At 42.2% G+C, this 20008-nt stretch overlaps 1 protein-coding gene across 1 annotated transcript; it reads right to left on the reverse strand.

Annotated features, from left to right (window-relative positions):
• Positions 1-8655: 8655 nt before the first annotated feature.
• LOC125462817 (acidic mammalian chitinase-like) lies at positions 8656-17876 on the reverse strand. The gene is given in 11 exon segments (XM_048553228.1): positions 8656-8885; positions 9354-9492; positions 10103-10219; positions 11329-11511; positions 11595-11721; positions 12869-12993; positions 14260-14425; positions 14865-14921; positions 15954-16155; positions 16242-16271; positions 17852-17876. Coding segments are annotated over 11 exon segments (1401 nt in total).
• Between the last annotated feature and the right edge of the window lie 2132 nt (positions 17877-20008).

Here is a 20008-nt window from a genome sequence, read left to right on the forward strand (position 1 = left end):
ATGTTGTGAAACTTGAGAAGGTTCAGAAAATGTTTTCAAGAATGTTGCTGATGTTGGAGGGTTTGAACTATAGTGAAAGGCTGAATAGGTGGGGGGCATTTTTCCTGGAGCCTTGCAGGCTAAGGGGATGACCTAACAGAGGGTCATAAAATCATGAGAAGCTTGACAGTCAAGGTCTTTTCCCAAGGTTAGGGGAGTCCAAAACTAGAGAGCCTAGGGTTAAGGTGAGAGGCTAAAGATTTAACGTGGACCTGGTGGACAACTTTCACAAACAGAGTTGTGCGTGTATAGAATAAACTGCCAGTAGAAGCTATAGAGGTTGGTACAATAACAACATTTTAAAAGTGTGTGGACAAGTATATGAATAGGGAGGGTTTACGGGAATAATAGGAACTGCGAATGCTGGAGAATCCTAGATAACAGGGTGTAAAGTTCATCCAGCTCTACACCAGGGTTGACAGGGAATTGGACCAAATGCTGGCAAATGGGACTAGGTTAACTTAGGATATATGATCAGCATGAGTGAATTAAAGTGAAAGATCATTTTCACGAGGAAGTGGGAGAGCCAGACAGAGAGAGCACCAGGAGGTTGCTGGGAAGGTAATTTTTTTTTGCCACTTTAAAAAGCTTTCCTCGAGCGGGAGCGGTCTGCATTTATTTGGGCAGCGGCTGAACCCGTGACACTACACGTGTAGTGTCTCCCACCCACCTCCTCCTCTAACCACAAAAAAGACTCGGTGGTGTGTAGATAAGGTAAGGCTTTTTCTATTTCACGTTTCTTTATATATACGGTGTGATTGCCAAAAACCTTTTATCTAAGTTAAGTTTAATAATGTCAGGAGATCTCGCACCTGTGTTGTGCTCCTCTTGCTCAATGTGGGAGCTCAGGGACAGTGCTGATGCCCCTGACTCCTTCACGTGTGGTAAGTGTGTCCAGCTGCAGTTAGACTGCATGACGGCTCTGGAGCTGCGGATGGACTCACTTTGGAGCATATGCGATGCTGAGGGTGTCGTGGGTAGCACGTTTAGCAATTTGGTCAAACCGGAGATTAGGATCACTGAGGGAGATAGCGAATAGGTGACCAAAAGGCAGAGGAAGAGCAGGAAGGTAACGTTTTTTTTTGCCACTTTAACACGGACCTGGTGGACAACTTTCACAAACAGGGTTGTGCGTGTATAGAATAAACTGCCAGCGGTCATCTCCCTCCAAAACAGGTATTCCGTTTTGGATACTGTTGGGGGAGATGGCTCACCAGAGGAAGGCAGTAGTAGCCAGGTTCATGACACCGTGACTGGCTCTGCTGTACAGAAGGGCGGGAAAAAGAGTGGAAGGGCGATAGTCATTGGGGATTCAATTGTAAGAGGAGCAGATAGGCGTTTCTGCGGTCGAAAACGGGACTCCCGAATGGTAGGTTGCCTCCCAGGTGCACGGGTCAGGGATATCTCCGATCGACTGCAGAACATTCTGAAGGGGGAGTGCAAACAGCCAGTTGTCGTGGTGCAAATAGGCACCAACGATATAGGCAGAAAATGGGATGAGGTCTTACAAGCAGGATTTAGGGAGATAGGAGCCAAGTTTAAAAAGTAGGACCTCAAAGATAGTAATCTCAGGATTGCTACCAGTGCCATGTGCTAGTCAGTGCAGAAATGAAAGAATAGCCAGGATGAATATGTGGCTTGAGAGATGGTGTAGGAGGGAGGGGTTCAGACTTTTGGGACATTGGAACCTGTTCTGGGGAAGGTGGGACTATTACAAATTGGACAGCCTACACATGAACTGGACTGGAACTAATGTCCTTGGGGGTGCTTTTGCTAATGCAGTGGGGGAGGGTTTAAACTAATGTGGCAGGGGGATGGGAACCAAATATTGGACAGAAAAGAGGTAGAAATGAAAGCCTGGAGGGAACTAGATAATGGAGTCAGTGTGACTAAAGGGAATAGTAGTCGGGGAGCAGATTAGACTCCCTACAGTGTGGAAACAGGCCCTTCGGCCCAACAAGTCCACACCACCCCTTGAAGCATCCCACCTAGACTCATTCCCCTATAACCCACACACCCCCTGAACACTACAGGCAATTTAGCATGGCCGATCCACCTAGCCTGCACATCTTTGGACTGTGGGAGGAAACCGGAGCACCCGGAGGAAACCCACGCAGACACGGGGAGAATGTGCAAACTCCACACAGACAGTCGCCCGAGGCTGGAATCGAACCCGGGTTCCCTGGTGCTGTGAGGCTGCAGTGCTAACCACTGAGCCACCGTGCCACCCCAGATGATGAACACAAAGGGACAGGTGGTCTGAAGTGGATTTGTTTTAATGCAAGAAGTGTAGTAGACAAGGCAGATGAACTTAGGGCTTGGATCGGTACCTGGAGGTATGATGTTATTGCTATTACTGAGACTTGGTTGAGGGAAAGGCATGATTGGCAACTAATTGTCCCAGGATATCGATGCTTCACGCGGGATAGAGAGGGAGGTAAAAGGGGTGGAGGAGTTGCAGTAATGGTCAAAGACGATATCACAGCCACACTGAAGGAGGGGCCCATGGAGGACTCAAGCAGTGAGGCAATATGGGTAGAACTCAGAAATAGGAAGAATGCAGTAACAATGTTGCGGCTGTACTACAGGCTTCCCAACTGCGAGCGTGAGATAGAGGTACAAATATGTAAACAGATAATGGAAAGGTGTAGGAGAAACAGGGTGGTGGTGATGGGAGATTTTAATTTTCCCAACATTGACTGGGATTCACTCAGTGTTAGGGGTCAAGACGGAGCAGAATTTGTAAGGTGTGTCCAGGAGGGTTTTCTAGAGCAGTATGTATGTGGTCCAACTCGGGAAGGGGCCATACTGGACCTGGTGCTGGGGAATGAACCCGGCCAGATGGTTGATATTACAGTAGGGGACTACTTTGGAAATAGTGACCACAATTCCGTAAGTTTTACAATACTCATGGACAAGGATAGGAGTGGTCCTGAAGGAAGCGTACTAAACTGCGGGAAGGCTGACTATATCAGGATTCGGCAGGATCTGAGGAACGTAGATTGGGAGAAACTGTTTGAAGGTAAATCCACATTTGATATGTGGGAGGCTTTTAAAGGAGAGGTTGATTAGCATGCAGGAGAGACATGTTCCTGTGAAAATGAGGAATAGAAAAGGCAAGATTAGGGAGCCATGGATGACAAGTGAAATTGTGAGACTAGCCAAGAGAAAAAAGGAAGCATACATGAGGTCTAGGCGACTGAAGACAGATGAAGCTTTGCAAGAATATCTGGAACGTAGAGCGAATCTGAAACGAGGGATGAAGAGGGCTAAGAGAGGACATGAGATATTGCTGGCAAACATGGTTAAGGAAAATCCCAAAGCCTTTTATTCATATATAAAGAGCAAGAGGGTAACTAGAATAAGGATTGGCCCACTTAAGGACAAAGAAGGAAAGTTATGCGCTGATTCAGAGAAAATGGGTGATATTCTTAACGAGTACTTTTGCATTGGTATTCACCAAGGAGAGGGACATGATGGATGTTGAGGTTATGGATAGATGTTTGCTTACTCTAGGTCAAGTTGACATAAGGAAGGAGGAAGTGTTAGGTATCCTAAAAGACAGTAAGGTGGACAAGTCCCCAGGTCCGGATGGGATCTATCCCAGGTTAATGAGGGAAGCGAGAGAGGAAATAGCCGGGGTCTTAACAGATATCTTTGCAGTGTCCTTAGACACGGGTGAGGTCCCAGAGGACTAGAGACTTGCTAATGTTGTCCCCTTGTTTAAGAAGGGCAGGAAGGATAATCCAGGTAATTATCGACCGGTGAGCCTGACGTCAGTGGTAGGGAAGCTACTGGAGAAGATACTGAGAGATAGGATCTCTTCCCATTTGGAAGAAAATGGGCTTATCAGTGATAGACATCATGGTTTTGTGCAGGGAAGGTCATGTCTTACCAACTTAATAAAATTCTTTGAGAACGTGACAAAATTGATTGATGAGGAAAAGGTGACAGATGTCATATACATGGGCTTCAGTAAGGTGTTTGATAAGGTTCCCCATGGCAGACTGATGGAGAAAGTGAAGTCACATGGGGTCCAGGATGTGCAAGCTAGATGGATAAAAAACTGGCTAGGCTACAGGAGACAGAGAATAGTAGTAGAAGGGAGTTTCTCAAATTGGAGACCTGTGACCAGTGGTGTTCCACAGGGATCTGTGCTGGGACCACTGTTGTTTGTGATAAATGTAAACGATCTGGAGGAAGGTGTAGGTGGTTTGATCAGCAAGTTTGCTGATGACACTAAGATTGGTGGAGTAGCTGATAGTGAAGGGGACTGTCAGAGATTATAGAAGAATATAGATAGACTGGAGAGTTGGACATTAAATGGCAGATGGAGTTCAATCCGGGCAAATGCGAGGTGATGCATTTTGGAAGATCAAATTCAAGGGCGAACTATACGGTAAATGGAAAAGTCCCAGGGAAAATTGATGAACAGAGAAATCTGGGTGTTCAGGTCCATTGTTCCCTGAAGGTGACAATGCAGGTCAATAGGGTGGTCAAAAAGGCATATGGCATGCTTTCCTTCATTGGGCGGGGTATTGAGTACAAGAGTTGGCAGGCCATGTTGCAGTTGTATAGTTGTATAGTTGTCGCCACATTATCAAAAAGATGTGGATGCTTTGGAGAGGGTGCAGAGGAGGTTTACCAGGATGTTGCCTGGTATGGAGGGTGCTAGCTATGAAGAGAGGTTGAGTAGATTAGGGTTATTTTCATTAGAAAGACGGAGATTGAGGGGGGACCCGATTGAGGTCTACAAAATCATGAGGGGTTTGGACAGGGTGGATAGAAAAAACTTTTTCCCAGAGTGGGGGACTCAAGTACTAGGAGTCATGAGTTCAAAGTGAGAGGAAGAAAATTTAAGGGAGATATGCGTGGCAAGTTCATTACACAGAGGGTGGTGGGTGCCTGGAACGCGTTGCCAGCAGAGGTGGTAGACGCAGTCACATTAGCTTCTTTTAAGATATATTCGGACAGGTACATGGATGGGCAGGGAGCAAATGGACACAGATCGTTAGAAAATAGATGACAGTTTAGATAGAGGATCTTGATCGGCGCAGGCTTGGAGGGCCGAAGGGCCTGTTCCTGTGCTGTGGGTTTCGTTGTTCTTTGTTCTTTGATCTTTTTCGCTGCTGTAAATCTCCATGACTCTATGGATAAGGTCCAAGTGAGATGTCTCCCAATCTGTTAGGAGAAGCAAGTTAGGAAATAGGGAATCCGTTTGCCAATCCTCTTTGCCAATAGATGTATTTCTGTTGGATGTAAAACCTGCTACACTTGCATTGTCGTTTAAAAGGGAGGAAGGGATGGAATGAGTAATCACAGTTTAGTCAGCCCAACCTAATTTGTGGACAAGGACCCATGTGACTGATTGGTCAGACCAGTAAGAGCCCATGGGGCCAAAGGTTAAAAAAAAACAAGTTGGATCCAAAATTGGGTCAATTGCAGAGGTTCGTCAATGATATAAAAATTGACTGTAGTTGATATGGAGACAGGAGGCTGTTTTCTAACAAAGGTATCAATGGACCAGTCAAGTGTAGAGAGAAAAAAAGAAGCACATAAAAATGGAGATCATGGTCTAAACTAAGATGCTTTCTGAGTTAGAGAGTAAGATGGAGCTGGTGCTAACCGCTTCCATCTACTCTCCTGGTCCTTTCATTGTTAGAGCTCACAGCTTTGGAAATTCATTGTCAACAAGACTTGGTGTATTGCTGTGGTATGTTTTGTAGTTGAAACACATGATAACTACTGAATACTGATGTAGAACAATGTGTAAAAGCTACTGAGAAGTGTAGATGGACATTGAGCTGTATGTCACAAATCCCTGAAGATGGAAAGTCAACAAGATAGGGTGGTGATATACAGGATACTTTATTAACTGAAGCATTGAATACAAGAGCACAGAGCTTCTCAAACTACATAACTGTCAACAATGACAGTGCTTGAGTTGTTCAAACTGCCTCATTTCCCTGTATCCACTGTCTACTCTTTCAGTATCAGAATGCTAAACATGAAAGGTACCATGAACTCATCAGTACAATTTGAAACAAAAGCACTTGGTGCTGGACAAATTCAGCAGGTCTGACAGCATATGCAGAGAGTGAAACAAAGTTAACATTTTGGGTTGGAGAGGCTTCCTAATGGATTTCTTCTCAATGCCATCCATCTCCACTCTGCCTTCTCCTCTTTCCAAAGTAGACTGTCTTATCAAGGCTGGTTGAGTAGGTTGGGTCTGTACACAATGGAATGTAGAAGAATGAGAAGGGACCTTATTGAAAAATAGAAGATTCTACAAAGACTTGACGGGTAGATGCCAAAGTGTTGTTTCACCTTGTGGGAGACTCTAGGACCAGAGAGTGTATTCTCAGAATAAAGACTCACACATTTTAAATGTTGATGAGGTGGAATTTCTTCTCTCTGAGGTTAGTGAATGTGTGGAATTCTTTATGACAGACGGCTGTTGTGGCTGGGACATTAAGTGTATTGAAGACTGAGAATAAACAGATTTTTAATCAGTCAGGAAATCAAGTGTTGTAGGGAAATGGCAGAAAGAGTAGTTGAGAATTATCAGATCAGTTATTATCTCATTGAGTGGTAGAGTAGACTTGATGGGCTGAATTGCTTACTTCTGCTCCTGTGTCTTAGGGCCTTTATATGTACTACATTTGCAGTGAACATTTTAAATCATTTTTAATTCCATTTGTCTCATGTCTTTTCACATCCACAGGGAATCATTTAGGTGCAGGGATAGATAAATAACATAAGAACAACAATCTGTAATCTGGCCCTATTTCCTATACCCAGGCAAGAGGAAACACCACCAAAACCTTTGTTGCAAATCCACAACACTTGAGAAACTCAATACGGTCCAGTACATAACAAATCCCATCATTGGCACACAATGGCAAACAGGTGCACCCTCAAGATGCAACTTGCCAAGCCTTCATTGACAGTGATTTATGATCCACAAGCTCTATCAACCAGATGGGCAAGGAGAGCAAGTGCAAGTGAATAGCGTCACCTCCAACTTCAAGCCCATGTTACAAAGCATTCTCATGTAGAACCCAATAACCACTCCTTCAATTACTGGTTCAAACTCCTTGATGTCCCTCCCTAACAGTAATGGGGGTGTAACTACACTCCATGGGCAGCAACACTCTAAGAAGGCAGCTCATCATCATCTTTCCCAATCACAATCCATGAATGAATAAAAATATTCCCCACAGCCAGATGCAACTCAAACTGACCGCAGCGTGTTCAGAAAGTGGTCAATAAAAACACAAGTCTCTAAAACAAATAATAATCTGCTATGAAAATTATTTGTGCATTTCTTATGTGAAAACAAATGTCAAACCAATGTAGGCTACCAAACTTCAGGTGGACTATGTTTACTTCCAATGAAGTGTGAGAATGCCTGGAGATATGGAAGTATTGTACTGTGAGGTTGTGTCAGAATTTGAGTGACTATTTCTGTATTGAACTGTTATATAAAAACCAAATTCATGAAACTAATTCCTTGTATTTGAAATTGTTGTTTGTCGTACATTTTTTTTTAAATGTACCAAGTAGTCTGTTTTCTATATGACTCAATGATTTTATTTTGGTGTTTAAACTGCAATTTATATCTTCAGTTGAGACAAATTAGAGGTGGTACATTATTTCAGTAATTACACTAAAGACCAGTACAGCTTCACTAATGCCCAACGAAGATTCATGGCAAACCTGAAAAATAGAGTATAATAGTATTCACCCATTCAAAAACAGTATTTCAATATCATTTCAATATCGAAAGCAGCATACAGAAGGGCTATTTTTTAAAATAATAATTATTTTCTTGCTTTATCATTTCTCTTCTTCCTGGGAAAACAAAACCTCATTCCCAGCAACTGTCCAATTCCACAATCAGCTTCTGAAACATATTTAAAAGCAAATGGGCTGGACAAAAATGTTATCACTTTATTGTGTGAAAATAGAATTGCAAACATCCCTGATAGTGGGACACTGTCTCAGGGACTGCAGCAGTTCAAGGCAGCAAATCACTCCCACCTCCTTCATGGTAAGGGTGGGCTGTAAATGTTGGCCTTCCTAACAACACTCACACTTCACAAACAAATGGAAATAACACCAGCTTTTAGAACATACCATCCATTTTAACCCAAAGGAAAATGAAGATATCATCATTTGTCCTGTAGCTTTTCAGGATTTCTTGACATTGCAAATCTAGAAAGTCATGTCAAATTTTGTCCATGTACTTCAAACTGCTTTCAGTATTTTACTTTGGGCTCCCAAAAAAGGCTGTGCTAGCATTTTACACCAACTGCACATGATTGATTTACACAGAATAACAAAGTGCGGAGCTGGATGAACACAGCAGGCCAAGCAGCATCTCAGGAGCACAAAAGCTGACGTTTTGGGCCTAGACCCTTCATCCTCTCTGAAGGGTCTAGGCCCGAAATGTCAGCTTTTGTGCTCCTGAGATGCTGCTTGGCCTGTTGCGTTCATCCAGCTCCACACTTTGTTATCTTGGATTCTGCAGCATCTGCAGTTCCCATTACCACTGACTTACACAGAATGTCTGCTTTCAGCTGTCACTGATTAGTAAGAATCTTTACCTTCTACTTATGCCCAGTTGCAACAGTCACAGGAAGGGTCAAAGACGAGTCCGGTAGCGCAATGCTTCAGGTAGGTCACTCCATTCACACACTGGTAAAACCTGTTCCTGGCTTTTGGATCAGCGTAGACACCGTTAGCTTTACCAGCGCAAAACCCACTGCCACTGCTGCCACCGCCTCTGGGAGCCTGTGTAGGAGGAACAGCTGGTCGCAGCGTTGTTTTAGATGGAACACAAGCTAGAAAGAAACAAAATTCATTGATTCATCGCTTGCTTCAAAATCGGTAACAAAGATAAATATAGCCAATCAAAGAATGATGGTCATTGAAAATCTTTTGGTAGAACACAACTCCTATTGTGTACATGAGAAAACTGTTTGCACAATCAATTTACTCAGAGCTGCTGAGGAAATTTTGTGGCATTATCAATTCTGTGCTGGGAGTGCAAATTTTGAATTGTAATTACATTATAATTTTATTTTGCATCCAATTACACAAAATGCATGGTAAATGGTATTGATTTCACATAATATAGATAAACTTGATAAACTAGTATGACAATATATTGCCCCTTTAAATGACAATCAATCATTGCACATCTACAATTTACTTAAGTACAATTCGATACTATTTTGCTCATTGATGATTGCTGACTCCGTGACAGCAGCTAGTAAAAAGATTTCAATGTAAAAAACCCCGCGAATTACCTTGAGAGATTCCAAGCCCTGTGTGCAGTGTATTGATGAGAGGATAAGGCCCCTGGTGGCAGAAAGCACCGGAGAAGTCATCCAGAGCAAGATCCCACACCATAGCTCCTCCATAGTTGTTCTTTTTCAGCCACTCAATCTGGAAGACATTGTTTACAAATTCATTTCACAAGTCCTTGTTTGCAAGACAAATTGTTTACAATTTTCACTTGGCCTCATCATCTAGGCTGAGACTCAAGACATACAAAGTATTAGCTTTATACAAAGCACCTGCACTAACTTCCTTTCTCGAATGGTATGAAGTTTTTATTAGATTAGATTCCCTATAGTATGGAAACAGGCCCTTTGGCCCAACAAGTCCACACCGCCCCTTGAAGCATCCACCCAGGCCCAGACCCATCCCCCTATAACCCATTCATCCCTGAACACTACGGGCAATTTAGAATGGCCATTCCACCTAGCCTGCACATCTTTGGATTGTGGGAGGAAACCGGAGCACCTGGAGGAAACCCACACAGACACGGGGAGAATGTGCAAACTCCCCACAGACAGTCACCCAAGGCTGGAATCGAACCCGGGTCCCTGGCACTGTGAGGCTGCAGTGTTAACCATTGAGCCACCGTGTCGCCCCGAAATAAGTTCAACTTATTCCATTGTTCAACATCACAATGATGAATTAGTCATATATTACAACACACATACTGTAACAAAACAATAAATAAAAAGTGTATACAACTTATCAAAAATACCTTGTCCTTAAAGCTTTGCACATTGTCATATCCAACTCATTCATTTCCTTTGTAGGCATATGGAACCATCTGTGAAGCATCCCATTTCACAGTGGCACTTTGCAAAAATGTGCAGATCTGACAGAAGAGAGATATTAGTACAAAAATCCTCAGTGACAATCCTTTACCTTCACATTTCTTTGCCGATTTTATCTTCTAGCAATTACATATTGCAAATAGGAGGCACTCTTCTTTTTGCTGTTGAAAACATCTTATTTCATAATTAGCAATCCTTGATTTGTCATTTCATTAAAAGATGTGCGTTCCAAAGCTGGGGCACTGGAAAAGATGAAGTTGTATCTAAGCTTTATTCACAAACATGGTAAAGACATTGATTTCAGAGCTAACCTCAACAGCAGCTTCCTTGCCTTTCCAGTAGAAACATGCAACTGTTCAGTGAACAAACTGTGAAGGATTGACCCTGACTATTGTATAAGGTAGAATGAAATTTGCTGTAGTGAGCACATTTTTAAAATTCACTCTCAGGATGTGGGCATTTTTGGGAAACCTGCTTTTACTACACATCCTTAAAGGCCCTCCTGGTGATGTGGAGCTGCCTCGTTGAACAGGTTCACTCCATGTGATGCAGGGACACCCATAACACTGTCAGGAACAGAGTTCCAGGATTATCACCTAGCAATGTTGAAGGAATGGCAATACTGTTGCAAGACAGGATGGTGTATGCCTTGGAGGGGAATGCGTATGTGTTATTGCACTCATGTCTCTGTTGCCTTTGTCTCTCTTGACAGTGCAGGACATTGTTTTGGTAAGTGCTATCTCAGGAGCCTTGCTGAGTTTACGACACAGAGGAATCTATCCCCCTTAAAGTCTGTGTATTTTCCAGCACTAATCACAGTTGCTAGAGTAAGACAGTTGGACACTTTCTAATGACGAAGAGTGTGCCATCATATCTGTTACATCAGAGGATGCTAACAGGTGTCCAAGCTCCTGTTACACTGGCAAAGAAGCTGTGTCAAGTTGAGCATTGACATTAGGGAAGAAATTGCTTGTAAGAGACTTCACCAGGTGATACTTAATCCAGCTCAGGGAATTTGTGCGGTCAAGGTGGTGTGGATATTCTCAGAGTAAATCTTTGGTCATTTTGGAGGGTGGAATTCAGTCCTCACGTAGTTAGCATTTGTAAATATAAATATTACAGAATAATGAAGCTTAATCAGTGTCAATACCTCATAATATGCCAAGAATCCAGCTTGTCTCGTGTACTCCCCAGCTGGTCCAGCACCTGATGCTGGGGCTCCAACTGCAGTGTCGGATGAGCTCAGTCTGAAGGTGTGGCCATATGTTGGGAATCCAACATTCAGTTTCTCTGCGGGAGCTCCGTTTTCTTTCCAGTAATTCATTGCAAAGTTCTGCAGAAAGAGAAAATCATGGAAATATATTCTGGGAGCACTTTATCAGAAGAAATATTGATTTGGTTTTCATGAGTACGTACCACATTAAACTCCAAGTTGAGAGCACTCTGGGAATTTGAGAGAGCATACAGAGGGCTATTTTCTCCAGTGGTATGGCTCCAGGCCCCATAGAAATCATATGTCATCACATTGAAGAAGTCAATGACTCTGTATGAGAGGAAATGTGAGTTATGCTGAGAGACTGTTTACTAAAATAAATGGTTGGAATATTGATTAATAAATAAATGTGCTCTGGCTATGGAAAAGGAACAAAATGTGACAATTAAATTGCACGTTTCATGATCTCATGATACCCCAAAGCATTTCACAGCTGATAGATAACTTCCAACATCCAGTCACCGTTGGGATAAATGACAATTGGTCCACCATCTACCTTCATGGGAGGTGGGGCTGGGGCTTTGATCAGGATTTGCATGGCAAAGAGGGCAGATTCCAGTCCAACCTGCCGGGCGGGTTGCAATGGTGGGTTAATGGGGAGGTCCAGATGTAGGCAGGTTGGCTCAGGTCAGTTAGGTTATGAAGGAAGAGACCTGGTGCTGTTGGGCAGATAAATGAATGTTGGATAGGGCGCAAGGGAAACTCTTCTTTCAAATTTCTTTGAGAGTTTTCCAACATGTAATAAGGCAGGCCAGAATCCGTTTTATCCTCACAATTGGAAGATGGATGTGCAGCATTCTCTGAACATTGTATTGGAGTTTCAAGCTGAGAAAAGATGTTAATGTTCTAGAGTGGAAATTGAACTTGTAGTGTCTAACTCAGACTGTTAGACTGCTGATCAGAGATAATGGGAACTGCAGATGCTGGAGAATCCAAGAAAACAAAGTGTGAAGCTGGATGAACACAGCAGGCCAAGCAGCATCTCAGGAGCACAAAAGCTGAGGTCTAGGCGCAAAACATCAACTTTTGTGCTCCCAAGATGCTGCTTGGCCTGCCGTGTTCATCCAGCTTAACATTTTACGTTAGACTGCGGAGCCACCTTTGTGCATTGACACAGTACATTAAAAATTTGAGAGTTTATTTTATATTTACACCAGATTGTGTTGAAAAACAGATTGGGAAATTAGTGAAACACACTAGCCATGGGCTATTAAAACCAGATCTGCAAAATGTTCAAGCAAGTTTTGAAGCTAGAGGCCTACATTTGTCTGAAACAAGCAATAGTCCTATTCAGATTCTTCACTGGGTTCTGTATAGTTTGACTGCTAAGTAATTACTTTTCCTGGACTAGCAAGGAAGTGCAAGGTTCAGGACTTTGCTTCATGGCGAGGCCAGTGTGGTGAACATAGGTGCTTACTTTGCGAGCTCAGGAATCTCATAGCCAGAATCAATATTACTCTTGCCACCAGCAACTGCAGCAGACAGCAGCAGTCTCGGTCTTCCTGTGCTTGTTCCCTCAGCTTCAAATGCTGCCATCAATTCCTAGAAGTCATAAATAAAGGAAGGTTCACTTTATAACAGGTCCATACACAAACTGGAGAGTTTCAAACGCAGCCTAATGAATTTTCTGATTTTATAAAATGAATCCAATTGACAATTATTAGTCTATACAATCAAAGAGTACGGCCAGATGTTAGACTAATTAAATGGAACCTTTTTTTCATTCATTCACAGCATGTGGGAGTCATTGGCTATTTTAGCGTTTATTACTTAGAGGGCAGTTGAGAGCCAACCACATTGCTATGGGTCTGGGCTCACACCTAGTCCAGAACAGGTGAGGATGGCAGAGGTAACTAGGTGTAGAGCTGGATGAACACAGCAGGCCAAGCAGCATCAGAGGAGCAGGAAAGCTGATGTTTCGGGCCTAGACCCTTCTTCAGAAAGGGGGGAGGGAAAGGGTATTCAGAAATAAATAGGGAGAGGGGGAGGCGGATAGAAGATGGATAAAGGAGAAGATAGGGTGAGAGGAGACAGACAGGTCAAAGAGGCGGTGTTAGAGCCAGTGAGGGTGAATGTAGGTGGGGAGTTAGGGAAGGGGTAGGTCGGTCAAGGGAGGAAGGACAGGTCAAGGAGGAGGGATGAGGTTAGTTGTTAGGGGATGTGGGTGGGTCTTGAGGTGGGAGGAATGGTTTGGGAGTCAGGGACCAGCTGGGCTGGTTTAGGGGTGAAACGGAGGAGGAGAGATTTTGAAGCTTGTGAAGTCGACATTGATATCCTTGGGCTGTAGAGTTCTCAAGCGAAATATAAGTTGCTGTTCCTGTATCTTTCAGGTGGCATCATTGTGGCAATGCAGGAAGCTCAGGATGGACATGTTGTCCGAGGAGTGGTGGGAGGGGGGGCAGAGAATGGAAATGGTTCGCAACTGGGCAGTTGGCAGATTTGTTTCCATGACAGAATAACCATTAGGACACAGGAACCAGAGGAGACATAATTTTAGTACGGTAAGTAAGGAGATTGCAATCTATCTACTTTTCTGTCTAAATTGATATTTTTCATGGTTGAATATTGCACTTTCCTGCTCAAGAAAGTCTGTGAAACTGCAATTTACATCAACTTCTATTATCGTTAGTTAACAGGTAATTATTTTATTGAATGGCACAGAGCAGGTGGTAGAAGCTCAAAGGCCTATCCTTGTATGTCTGTCCTTGGTGAAGATCTTGAAAGGAAATCCACATTTCAAACCAAGTTTGAATGATACTTTGTTTTAGCGAGTAAAATAAACATCCTCTGAAATACATGTGGTCCTACCTGCACTAACACGGTGTAGAGATGCTTGTCTTGTGGAGGACTGCCTCTTGATCCAGGATATTCCCAATCAATATCCAAACCATCAAATCCATAGCCGCGCGGGAAGCTAATCACAGACTTAATGAAAACTTGGCGAGTTCCTGATGATGAAACCATGGTGGTGAATCTGGAGGAGGGTAGAATGGACCAATATTAGAATAAGTGCGTTTTGTTTTCTGCAATTGTCCCAGGAATATTTAAGAGTTCCGTACCTATTAAACTTCCAAACTGGATCAAGAGACTAATTACAACATAGAAATGTATGATTTTACCGTTGTGCATTTCTGCTGATATTCAGTTCAATCAATGTTCATTAGGTGTATTAACTTCAAGAATGACTGTAAAAATAATGCAATCATTTCTTTTGGATAGACATCACATCATAACTATTGTTTGGTTTATAATTTAGACATACAACATCATCACAATACTTTCATTAACTACTAATCTGTGTAAAACTATATGGTCATCGTTTCATAAGCATCTCTTTCACCCAGATTATTTAACATTACACACAAATGGAAAAGAATGACTTGTCACCCATCACAGAAATATTTTTAACTTACTTCTGAGTTCCAAAGTTCCAGCCTCCAATGGACAGGAGTGTCTTAAGGTTTCCATTTCTGTTATTAAATTAAACAAATTGTTCTATTAGAATAAGGAACATGAATGAATGCATCAATAAATACTTCAGCAACTGCTGAAAATCATTGCTGCCCCAAAGTAAGTACTATTTTCTTCATTGGTGATAAATTTTAATAGAGCAGGAATATCTTGCAGTAGCGGTGGCCATGTATTTGGGCAGTATCATTGAGGAAGACGCTGTGTTGCTTCAGCACACCTTGAGTTTCAAACCCCTGCCACTCTTAAAGTGAGACTGAGCCTAATTTTTGTGCCATTGAGACGTAAGATGTTAAAGGCATTGATGAACGTGTAAAATGGATTGAAGCATTTGAGATGCTAATCAATAATACAAAGGTGGAAGGAGGCTGCTTTTGAGATGGAGAGAATATGGACTTGGAAGCTCAACTGCAGATTGAATAGAACATGAGTAACTGAGCTACTTGTTTCATTCAGAAACAGTGGTCATTATGTAGTTAGTGGGTAAGTGAGGGATGAGTGTTGGAGATGATAAATTCAGTCCTCTCAATGATTAGCTAGAAAAAAATCTGTTTCACCCAAGACTAGCTGCTGGCCCCTCATCCACCTCAGCTCTATTAGATTAGTGCTATCACTGTGCATTACTGGTGGATATGATTATGGAAAGAGTGTGGATCAAGTAAATTGCTTTGTCCTCGACAGAGACAAGCAACGTCTTGCTTTATTCATTTAGGGATGTGGGTATCACTGTCCAGGCTATCAATATTGTGAAATATTTAACAGGTGAAGCTTGAAGATTTGCTCGTTAGATTCATTTAAAAGCAAAGGCCATCTGTATCTTCCTGTGTTGTTAGATGCTGTGGAATTCGCATCTGTCTCCAAAGCCCAATGATCTGCAATACACGCAGATCTGTGCATAATGCACTTTGTTTGAAGCACAAATCCGTATGCACACTAGAAATCTCCAAGACTCAATATACAACAAAGTATAACAAGAACCTCAGCTATTCTAGGTATCGCTGATACATTAATGTTATTTAAGAAAATGATTATACTTGTTTTTAAGGCCATTGAATTCATGGTAAAGGGTTGCATCATTCCATTCATAAGTGGAGATTTGATTGTTCTTCATTCCAGCAAAAGCATAGATCAGATGTGTGCACAAGCAAGGGTCCACATTCTCTGGCTTGTACTTTCCTGCTCCTGGTCTGTACTGAGCCCAGTTTGTAAAGTAACAAACCAGTCTGTAGGCAGAGCCTGTCAGTGATGACAAATGACAATCAGCACAGAGTTTCTACTCATTGCATGAAATTTGCAAAAGCTTTAAAAGCACAAGAACTTACCCAGTTCCAGGCATGCCAACAAGGTCAATGCTGTAATGAAAAATATAGAATAAGTATCAATATTATGATAGAAATATGCTTAAAGGTTCAAGAATTCACAACTTTGCCATTGTATAAATGGCTGGGGACCGTAACAACTTTCCTTGATCAAACTCTGTTCCTCACACTATACTACACTTTTGTGAGATCATCAACAGACACTGAATTCATCACCTAGAGCCCTCATCTTAGTCCTGTCCCCATAGTTAATTTACATTGTAAGAGAAATACATTTTGGGCAATGGGGATGGGGTACAATCCGAATCCTGCGTCATCGATGCAGCACTCATGCTCCTTGTGGCTCTATAGAAATTGAGTGTTTTTCCATGTTAAAGGTGCTATATAAATGTAAAATATTCTCTAAATTGAAGTATTGAATGCAAACACAAAACCTAGCATTGATTACATGTGACCATAATTTTGCTGCACATTTTTTTAGAATAACTAGTGCATTTAATCTACAGGCTCAAAGGGTGTAAAGTGTGTTATAGTTTAAATTTTATAGTGAATGATTTTATGAAACAATAGAATATTTCATTATGAGTAGACACCAAATTGCTATTTTTGTCTGAAACTCCAACTTTTCAATTTGTACATCTACCTAAGCTTCTGAAACTAGTGGCATATATTTTTAAATGACAATTCCTGTAAAACCTTCTTTCAAGTTGTCATAAATCATAAATCAATCGATTTAGTTTAAGAAACCAACCATATCAAGCTATAGATGGATCAATTTTCAATTGCCCATTAATGCAACATTAGGATTTCCGCAATTTGTCATGCCGAGCACAATAATTGATGGATAACAGAATCTTACTGCACTAAAAGAAGGCCTTTTCGCCCATTTTGACTATGCTGGCTTTTTCAAAGAGTGGACTTAGCCCCACTGCTTCTGCTCATTGCTCAATTTCCTGTAACTTTCTCTATGAACAGAAACACTCTCAATAGGATTATTGGATTATTCTATTCAATTAATTATGAATGTAATCCAGGGAAATGAACAGAAATTGAAATGCCCAATGACTTTCTGACTACATTCCTACAAATGAAAACTTCTCAGGAAATCACTTTGCCCTTGACCAATTTGGTTGTATGGTATTCCTTTGCTATTTTAACCAGTTAATTCTCCTGAGATTTGTGGTATTGCAAGTGTTCCACACAATGTGATTTCTTGCAGCATTGCGGCTACCACTCATTATAATCTAACTCTATTTACTTGCATTATGTTCACCGTCAGTTAACAACAGGAACAGGTAAGTCTGAGAATTAACAATGGTTGTTCAACCAGTATACTTACACATTGATGTCATTTTGCATCACAGCTGGAGCAATCGAATGCACAGCATTGTCACGGAGCATCTTGTGGAGGAATAGGAGATGGATAATCCAATGAGTCATTTGCAGTGCACTTGACAGCACACTTCCAGCAATAAGCTAACATCAGGTATTTCAGCCAAGAATCAATTCCTTCACAATTAGACTTTTTTCTATTTCTTCTTTGAATCCTAAGGCTGGGTTGACAACGAAGAGTCCCAGAGTATGAGAGGTAATAACTGGTAATACTGGCTTACCTGTTCCAAGTAGAAGCTTTGCCATCTTGCAGCTGGTGAGTTGTCAGCATCAACTCTCACTTTTATTCCCTGGGCTTATCACTAATGGTAAATAAGACCATTCGTCATTAGCCTTATCACTGGATGAGCGTCAGTCACAATGGAAAAGTAATATTCCTTATCTTACCTTCAGAATATTATTTCTACCTTCTCATGAATAACAACTTATCCCCTGTGCAATGCCATCTAGATTGTTGATGTTTTTTATAACCCCAATCCTGCTAGTGTACTTGGAATCAGGGGCCTCGAAATTTGTGAGGAAAGTTGAGTAACACATGCTGTTTTAATGTGGGATCAAAAATAATGATGAGTAAGTCTGGCTCTTCCTGTTGGTTCGGATCATAGGGGGATGTGCAAGACTGGACATGGTGAATGAAACCACTGGGCAATTTGAAAATCAAACATTGATCATGCAAGATGTGCAGGGTCCATTTTAATTGAACTATTTCCTACCTTTCAATGTTTCCAACGTGTGTGGTTTTAACCGATATAGCAAAGGATGCACTTTCAGCCAGAATAGTGTAATTTCTAGCCTCACATATTGCCGGTATTGTCCGAAAAATGATTTGCTAAGCAGAATAATTGCCCAGTCAGAAAATCCTGGAAACTTTTGATTATTAAAACAGTATATCAAGCAAGGTGCACACAACAATATGTAAAGCTAAAGATAAGGCAAATGTGTGTTCCAGAAAAAGGTGGACGATTAAAATGAAGGATATTGAACAAATGCAAGAATACCAAGTTTCAAATGTTCACAACACAGCTCCAGGATAAATCAACAAAAATGCAAGCTCTCACTTCCTACAAACTAAGGGCGTAGCTATGGGCACCCACATGGTCCTGAGCTATGCCTACCTCTTCATAGGATTCATGGAACAGTCACTTTTCCACTGCTACACTGGCACCATCCCCCACCTCTCTCTCCACTACATTGATGACTGCTGCCTCATGCTCCCATGAGAAGCTTGAACAGTTTAATGACTTTAGTGAAACCTTTTACCCCAACCTCAAATTCGCTTGGACCATCTCCAATACCTGCCTCCCCTTCCTGAACCTCTCCATCCCCATTTTTGGCACAGCCTGAACACCAACATCTGTTACAAGCCCACTGACTCCCATAGCTACCAGGACTACACCGCCTCTCACCCATCCTCCTGCAAGAATGCAATCCCTTATTCCCAATTCCTCTACCTCTGCTGCATTTAGTCCCAAGATGAAGCATTCCACTCCTGAACATCCTACATGTCCTCCGATTTCAAGGACTGCAACTTCCCCCTCATTGATCAAAAATTCCTCAACCACATCTCTTGCATTTCCCACACTTCTGCCCTCACACCCCCTACCCCCAACAAAAGCAAAGACAGAATCCCCCTTATACTCACATATCACCCCACCAACCTCCATATCCAGCATATCATTCTGCGCCACTTCCGTCACCAGCAATCTCACCCCACAAAGATATATTTCCCTCCACACCCCTATCTGCCTTTTGTATGGGCTGCTCACTCTGCAAGTCCCTCATCTGCTCCATACTCCCCACTAACCTCACCACCCCCAGCACCTTTCCCTGCAACCACAGGAAGTGCTACACCTACCTTCTCACCTTTAGGAGTTCATCTGTACATCTTCCAACCTGATTTACTGTATCCTTTGCTCCCAATGTAGTGTCCTCTACATCCGTGAGACAAGGCGCAGACTCAGGGACTGTCTTGTGGAGCATCCACATTCTATATGCAACAAACGACAATACCTTCCAGTCTCCCCCTCCTTTTAACTCCCCCCTCCAACTCCCTTGATGGCATGTCCATCGTGGGCCTCCTCCAGTGACACTATACACAAACTGGAGGAACATCGCATATTTGGACTTGGGAGGCAACAGCCCAATGGCTTTAACATAGAATTCACCAGTTTTAAAATCTCCCCAACCCCAGCCTCATCCCATGTCCAAAGCTCCCTCTCATCCCCAACTCCTTGACCAAACACAACCTGCCCATCTTCTTCTCCGCCCATTGTCTAGAATATATGTTTCTTCTTTGCAGAGAATGGTTCACATGTAAAAATTTACATTGCATCGAGAAAGTATAAATCAGCCATGTTACAAGCTCTAACGTTTATCAG

This window comes from Stegostoma tigrinum, chromosome 21 (genome assembly GCF_030684315.1).
Source record: "Stegostoma tigrinum isolate sSteTig4 chromosome 21, sSteTig4.hap1, whole genome shotgun sequence".
In the NCBI taxonomy this organism is placed as follows: Eukaryota; Metazoa; Chordata; class Chondrichthyes; order Orectolobiformes; family Stegostomatidae; genus Stegostoma; species Stegostoma tigrinum.